This window comes from Protopterus annectens, chromosome 4.part1 (assembly GCF_019279795.1).
Source record: "Protopterus annectens isolate FY-2018-M chromosome 4.part1, PAN1.0, whole genome shotgun sequence".
In the NCBI taxonomy this organism is placed as follows: Eukaryota; Metazoa; Chordata; order Ceratodontiformes; family Protopteridae; genus Protopterus; species Protopterus annectens.
Genome location: NC_056734.1, coordinates 718,231,197 through 718,239,650, shown reverse-complemented (window position 1 = coordinate 718,239,650; position 8,454 = coordinate 718,231,197). Strand labels below are relative to the sequence as shown.

The window sequence follows — 8,454 nt, the reverse complement described above, 5'->3', positions numbered from 1 at the left end:
CAAATCGAGTACACTTATTTTGTTTAAGACATCGGCATTATTTCAAATGTAGCAGGGAGTACGCAATATGCAATACCATTAATGGGTACAAATACAGCTGTTATTGTTTAAACAATGTAATTGCTAGATCTGAGGAGTTATAGCAAAACAGTGTCACATAAGGGCAGTATTATTTACTTATTTAGCTACTTATTCATTAACCAACTGGATAAGCCTTTTGAACACAAGTATCCCTTTTAAGCAGTTACCTGGGAGCACTAACTGGTTAAACGACTTGTTCAGTCATACGATAGGCAAATAGAATCTGAGAAAGTTAAAGCTATGGACTGCAGGAAGCAGTTCATTAATAGCTAGTTTTATTTTATTGTACTGAACATTACTGAAGATGCAACAAATCGCAGGTGGAATATTGCAAAATTATATTGATTAGATATGAAGATTACCTATTTTTATTTGTTTGCTAATTAGCTATATCTGTGATTGTCATAAGAAGTTTTTATAATGTGTGCATTTACTGTAGCTACTGCTGTATGATTTGAATATGTGTTTATTTGTAGATGTCCAGAGATGAGACCGTTTGCAAATACTGTGGTGTCAGCTACTTAATTCTTCATGAGTTTAAGAAATTGGAAGAGAAGGTAAAGCAGATGGAGGAAGAATTGGAACTGTACAGAGGGAGTACAGAGCGAGAGAAACGACTGCAGGATGAATTAGTCTCTTTGAATAAATACCTGGAACAGTGTAAGGTTGATAGTGACGTAAAGGCAGAAAGGTCTGTACATGTTCTTAGTTCTGCACTATGATTAAATGCTACATTATTAAGTTCAAAGATGTAGTATAACAAACAAGTACATTTTGAGTTTTTGTGCCAAAAATGAATGACGCAGTTAGCATTGCAAGTGAAATGAATTAGTGGAATTTTAATTAAAGTTATAGGAAAGAATTATTCCTAAGGGAAGTATTTGCAGCATAAATAATGCCATTGGAATCTTAAACCTTGACAAAAGATGTACTAAAACAGCTGTCTTTTTACTGCAAAGTATGCCAGACTTGAAGGAGTTCCCCTGTTTGGTTTATTCTGTCCAGTATCAAAGCTTAGATTATGTATCTAATTCATAAGTTAGACAGAATTATTTTTCTAGGTGTGGAGCAGCATTTTAGACAGTTCTGTCTTTCTATGTCACATCTTTAAGTGCATGAAAAACTTATCATTGTTCCGTTCCTCAGCACAATCAACTGATGTTTTCAGTGGACAGATAGTGAAGAAGAGGCAAGATATAAAAAAAAGTCCAAATGAGCATTCCTAGACTTAGAAAAAGCACATGAAAAGATCTCAAAAAAGCTAAATTGAGAAGTCCTGGGATGGTTTGAAGTCCTGCAAACACTGGTGAAATTAGTGAAGGCTTTATACAAGGATACAATGACACAAGTACATTGTTCAGACTCACAGAGAGATTCTGAGTTAGGTAGGGGTGCATAAGGGTTCATCTCTGAGCCCTCTGCTTTTCATACTGGAGAAGACAGATCAACAAAGCTCTGTATGTAGACAATGTGCCATTACAAGCAGACTCTGAGCAGGAACTTCAGCAAATGATAGAAGAATAGAATGCAAAAATAAAGGATAACGAGATGAAATTGAATACAAACAAGAGAGTTGTCAAAGCAGAAAATGGGGGAAATCATGTTGGGAGGGTGGCCTAATGGTTAAGGTGTTTGCTTTACAAACACAAGGTGCAGGGTTTGAGTCTCACAAGGGATAATTGGCTAGGCTTAAAACAAATGGCTCGCAAGGGCAGTTAGCCTAGTACTAACCTATGAACCTATCTTAAGGTTTGGGAGGATGGCCTAATGGTTAAGGTGTTTGCCTTACAAACACAAGGTACAGGGTTTGAATCTCACAGGGGATAACTGGCTAGGCTTAAAATGGCTCACAAGGGCAGTTAGCCTAGTACTAATCTATGAATCTATTATGCTCTATATAAACTTTCTTCAAAAATTTAGGGGTGGGAGGCTGGCATAATGGTTACAGTGTTTACCTTACAGACACAAGGTGCAGGGTTTGATTCTCATATGGGGCAATTGGCTAGGCTTAAAATGGCCCACAAGGGCACTTAGCCTAATACTAATCTATGAACCTATGAAGCTATAAACCTATGAATCAGAAGAAGCTATAAATTGAGATAGAAAGGAAAATAGTGGAACAGGTTAACATCTTCAGGTATTTTAGAGGGGTTGTTGAGGAAAAAGGAATTCTGAATGAGGAGGTCAAATCTATAGTCAGAGGGGTTGCAGCCAACATGCACAGTGTGTCTGGGGTATTGTGTGATAGACGAATGACAAAGAAGCTGAAAAGCAAGGTGTGCCAAACAATGGTGCAGAAACTTGGGCAGTGAATGGAAATCAGTTGAAGGAGCTAGAGATAATGCAGATGAAGTGCCTTAAATGGGTGGTAGGATGGACACTGTGGGACAGACAAGTAAATGATGACATCAGAGTAGAAGCCAAAGTAAATCCAGTTGCAGAAATGGTCACAAAGAAAACTTACAGTGGTTCAGGCACGTGTAGAAAAACATGATGACAGTTTATTAAAGATTTGGGAGAGGCATGAAGAAGGTAAGAAGAAATGAGGATGTCCAGGAAAGAGATGAATGGATTGCATGAGAGAAGACCTGTAACAGTCAGACATGACTGTCAAAGAAGGTAGGAGAATGTCTTTGTTTCAAAAGAGGTAGCGAAAGTTGATGCAACACCCCAACTTCACATAAAAAAAAAATAGGAAAATGGGATTGATGATGATGATGATGATGATGATGATGTTCCATTCCTCAATGTTATATGAAAATATTTCTCATTACTCATAAAAAATGTGATGAGCTTATATAATAGGAAAACAGAAGGGTTCTATGTCAGAAGTGTGAGAACTGGTCCTGAGAGTCCTGACACTTTGTAAAATAAACCATAATTCAGGGAATAAATACCACATTCTGAAACTCAGTGTTATACCTTTAAACCATTTTTGGAATTTCTTTGACCCCTGTATCCCATGACATATGAGGCTATGCCCAGCACACCCCTCTCTCTCTCTCTCTAGGTGGGTCCGAGTCCTAGCAACATGATGAATGAAATATCTAAAAAGAAGCCAGTTCTGTGCTAGTCCAGCAAGGCCCTTTAGCATCATCCTTATGGTTGTCGTCAATGTGTCCAGCCATCTGTTTGCAAGTCACCATCTTCACCTGGTTTCCTCCGATCTTCCCAAATATAATGTCCTTCTCCAGTGATCTCTCTCTTCTTACAGTATGACCGAAATAAGACAGTCGTAACTTCATCATTTTGGTTTCAAGTGACATAGCCGGCTTGATCTCTTTCAAAATTGATTTGTTAGTTCTTTCAGGGGTCCACAGAATTCATAGAATCCTTCTCTAGCACCAAAGTTCAAATGAGTCATTCTTCTTTCTGTCCCATTTCTGTAGCGTCCAGCTTTCACACTTGTAATTGACCACTAAGAAAATGAGTGCATAGACAAGTCTGATTTTTGCTTTGAGTGTTATTTCCTTGTCTTTGAATACTTTGTCAAGAGCCTTCATTGTAGAGTGATGAAATGCTATTCTGTGAAGTATTTATTCCCAGCTGATTGCTTCCATGTTTACAAAAGAGCCCAGGAGAATAACATTCTTTATAACTTCTATTCTATCAACTTCAAGCTCAAAATCTTCAGCATTTTCCATTTTCATAATCTTTGTCTTGTTTTTATTCAGTTCTAATCCCATGTTATAACTTTCAGCTTTGTCTTTTCTCAATAGATACAGCATATCATCTTTGCTGCTGGTGATGAGCATTGTGTCATTTGCATAGTGCAGGTTGTTCATATTACGGCCACCAACTTTAAAATTAACATACTGTTCTTCCAAATTTGCTTTTCTGAAGATGGCTTTACTGTAAAGATTGAACAGGTCAGGTGACAAGATGCATCCTTGCCTGACACCATGTTTTATTGGAAACCAGTCAGTGTTGCCATATTCAATTCTCACTGCAACTTCTTGATTTTCATAAAGGCTTCTTATCAGCTGAGTTATATGTTTGGGTATTCCCATTTGCACTACAGTTTTCCATAGTTTATCATGATCCACACAATCAAAAGCTTTGCTGTAGCTGATGAAGCAAACGTATACAGGTTTTTTGTATTCTTTGCTCTTCTCCAATATCCATCTAACATTGGCAATAATGTCTCTTGTTCCTCAATCTTTTCTGAAACTAGCCTGAACTTCAGGTAGTTCTTGCTCAACGTATAATTGTATTATTTTCAGCAGTATTTTGCTGGCATGTGGAATTAAGGCAATTGTTCTGTAGTTGTTACAATCTTTAGCATTGCCTTTCTTCGTTATAGGTATGAACAGTTATATTCTCCAGTCAGCTGGCCATGTTTTCCCTTCCAAATCTGAGTCAAGTGAGGGCCATGATAGCAATTTCTGAGCCTTTGATTAATTCAATTGGAATACCGTCAATGCCAGGTGACTTGTTGTTCAACAAAGCTTTAATTGCTGCTATGACTTTTTTTTTAAAATATCTGGTTCTTCCTCAACGTCAATTTCCAGTTCAGTTTCCCCAGTGTTATGCCTTTTTTATATACATTTTTCATATATTCTTTCCACGTCTTTTTAATGCTTTCTGGGTTATTCAGTATCATTCCATTGGTATCTTTAAGCATCTCCAATTAAGGTTGGAATTTCTGTCACAATCTCTTAATATCCTGATAAGCTAGTATGGTTTTTCTATTTACATGCTCTGATTACATTTTCTGATAGATATCCTTGAAATATTGTTCCTTGTCTTTCCAAATTTGACATTGAAACTCTCAGTTCATTTGTGATACTTTTTCATCTATCACTGGAAAATTTTGCTTGTCTTCTTTGTTCTGCTACTTTTCTAATTTCTTCCAAGATTCATGGTGATTTTTTGGCTTTCTTTCTCTTCCGGAGTGTTTTTTCAGCTCCATCACCAATTACAGTTTTAATGTAATTTCATAACTCTTCAGGTTCTCTATCTCCTATATCAAGAATGGCAAATATGTTATTTAATTGTATCCAATAGTCTTTAGAAATATTTTCAATATATTTTGGAAGGTCTATAATGATCTTTTGAAGCTTTACCTTGAACTTGCATGTAAGCTTGTGGTTGCTTTCGCAATCAAATCCTGGTTTAGTCCTTGCCATCAACATTGCAGATTTCCATTTCTATCCTATGCAGATGTAGTCAATTGGATTTTGATACATACAATTTGGAGAAGTCTTATGTGTACTGGCAATGTTTATGGTGTTGAAAGATTGTAGTCATGATTGACAGTTGGTTTTGCAAAACTGGACTGAGTTATCACTGGCTTCATTTCTTTCTCCTATGCCGTGCTTTCCAACCACTGCATCTTCAGGTGTGGTTCCTACTTTTGCATTGAAGTCCCCCATAATGATCAGTAGATCTTGTTTCAGCATTTGATCTATTTCATTTTGAAGTTGTTCATAGAACAATTTTACATCCACATCTTCCGTGTCTGTTGTTGGAGCATATACTTGGATCAAAGTGACATTGATCAGCTTTCCCTGTAGACGGATTGACATGACTCTATCACTGATAACATTATACTTTAGTGTGGTCATTGAAAGCTTATTGTTGAGGACAAATGCCACTGCATTTTACATGCATGTTTCATGACCAGAGTAGCAGATCCAATGCTCATTTCATTGAAAGTGGCCCTGCCATGTTTATTTGGGTTCACTAATCCATAACAAATCGAGTTTGGCTTTTTCCATCTGATCTTTAACAATTTCCTTGGTTCATGTTTCATACATTCCATGTTCCTATGTTAAGAATATCTTTGCAACTTCTAATCTTCCTTTTCTGACCATCAGTATCTACATCAAGACGACCTAATGGCTTTGGTCCATCAGCTTCACAAATACTGGGCATACTCTTTGTGACCAACATCTCATCCCTAGAAGCATTGTGAGTACCTTCCAACCTAGCGGACTATCTTCCAGCACTATACATCACTTTCTTTGTTGTCTCAACATCATCAAGTTTTCTTGGCAGAATACAGAAGTAGATTGCCGGGCCTTTCTTCTGCGCAGTATAAATTCAATGTTGTCACCATTGTCACATTAAACGTGATCTTCCACCTTCAACACTGCCCATCTGCTGCTGCCAAGATGAGTGGTACATCATTAGTCTGGCATCTCTACTGAAACCTGTCCACCGTGGGAGGCCCTGCTGGTAGGAAAATACCTGATGACATAGCTTTCAGCTTCATAGATGTGCACAAGCCATGGTGGCATGGCATTATGGATTTTGTGTCTGAGTATCTTATATGTTTAACAAAACTTGCAATGGTATAGAAACAAAAGCTTTACATTATAGTTGTGTATTTTGCATAAATACCAACACTTCAGAATATGTATATATACTCCAAAGCTATGCACAGTTTTGAGCTAACCTTTCTTTAATTTTCCCAAGGTCGCAATTTCCTATTTTTAATTTTTTGGTGAAATGTCGGCTTATAAATGTGTTTGTGTGCATCATATAGAGCACTGCAGCAGTAAATCATATATACAATTAGACGTATAGACAAAGGCAGATGTCAGTCTTCCAGCAATATCTTTATAGCAGACTGATATCTGTTGGGTGTGTGTTTCCAGCCTTACTCCATGGCAATTAGAGGGCAACCCCACTGTAAAAGAGAGCATACCACATGCCTCTCTCAGTGCCTTGTTTGCTACCTGAAAGATTGTATACAAATGCCCATTTATAGGTACATTGAGTCTGTATAAACATGTTATAGCAAGTAGCTGCTGTTTGAACTTGGGCAGCCCTCTACATTTACTTATTCCAACTGTAAATGTAGGAAAGATTTGCTTTTTTACTGCTTGGAAAGGATGTACCTGCAGTGTAGATATAGGAGTTGGCACAATGATATCAATGTGTTGGGAGAGGTAGATTTTGCTGAAGTCCAAGTCTAACACAATTGTTAACTTACCACAATGATAACAGAACTGTTCAAACAGCACAAAAATATAGAGCTAATGTTTTTCATCTTTTTTTCTGCTGAAAGAATAATCATTTCTTGACTGAGAAACTGACCCATGTGCAGTGGGTTTTCTTGTATAGTGCAGTCTGTCACATCCTCATCACTTTTGTGTTTGTCAGTTTTGCTGTTGTTGCTGGTTGTCTTAGTAGCATTATTGTTGATGTGCACAGCAGGCACCCCTCCTTTTCAACTTCTATAAAAGAAAATGCTTTTGAATCCCTGGAAAATCTCTGGAGAATTATACTTTACAGGAAGTACAAGCATTCATTTGATGACCTCAGGACACCATTCTTCATTGTGGGAATCACAAGGAATAAATGAACTATGCTCCATTTTTTAAACAGCTTTGCTACTAATATTGCCCAAAAGTATGCAGATGTAGTGCTCTACATGGACAACAGCAGTGAACAAAATTATTTAGACACTCAAAGTTATCTTGGTGATGCTTTTAAAAAACTGAGCATTAAGTGTGATCTTGAAGTAAATGATCACTTGCCTATTCTTTCAAATATTCTTTAATCACTTCTAGGCTTTTGTCCAGGCTATATGAACTAAATATGTATGTATATACATCTACACGTGTGTGTGTGTGTGTGTGTGTGTGTGTGTGTGTGTGTGTGTGTGTGTGTGTGTGTGTGTGTGTGTGTGTGTATGTATGTGTGTGTGTATATATATATATATATATATATATATATGTGTGTGTGTGTATATAAATTTATATATATATATATATATATATCTGTATGTGTATGTATGTATGTATATATATGTGTATGTATATATATATATATATATATATATATATATATATATATGTGTGTGTGTGTGTGTGTGTGTGTGTGTGTATACATGCATACATGTATTTATACACACTACACACAGACATGTGTTCAGGTGAGGATGAGCTCTGAAAATCAGTCTCTGACTGATAATTGAACCGAAAGAGTGAAATAAGTTCAAGTTGTTGACAATGGGAAGGCTTTGTTCCATTTGGAAAATACTTTAAGGATGAGTAGATTGCTGATGGGAAGCAGCACTACATTTCTGAGGCTGCTCTGAACTGCTGGGGAAACTTCATAATACACTACAGTCAAAGAAGGCCTAAAGCTGCCTCTGTTCTATTCTGATGTAATAATGCATTAATTTTAGATCTGATGTTGTCATTTTCATTCATTCCTCAATAAATGGGTCTCAGATCCAACTCAGCCACTTTTCTCTAGATTCTTCGATCTGACTCTCGAGCTTTTCCCTTTACCCATAATGCCCCTGACCACTGCATTACCTCAGATCTTGTTTGCCACTCTAACAATTCAGTTAAGATTGTGTTCTCTTGGGCTCAGGGAGTTATTTCTTCTAAATTAGTGAGTAATAACTTTAAAGTT

General features: G+C 37.0%; 1 protein-coding gene across 1 annotated transcript in view; it reads left to right on the top strand.

Moving 5' to 3' along the window:
• The first annotated feature begins 557 nt into the window (after positions 1 to 557).
• LOC122801276 (myosin-2 heavy chain-like) overlaps positions 558 to 8,454 on the top strand; it is a 917,734-nt gene continuing 909,837 nt past the window's right edge. Inside the window, exon 1 of the mRNA XM_044070825.1 lies at positions 558 to 772. Within this exon, the coding sequence (XP_043926760.1) occupies positions 558 to 772 (215 nt within the window). The remainder of the gene's footprint in view (positions 773 to 8,454) is intronic.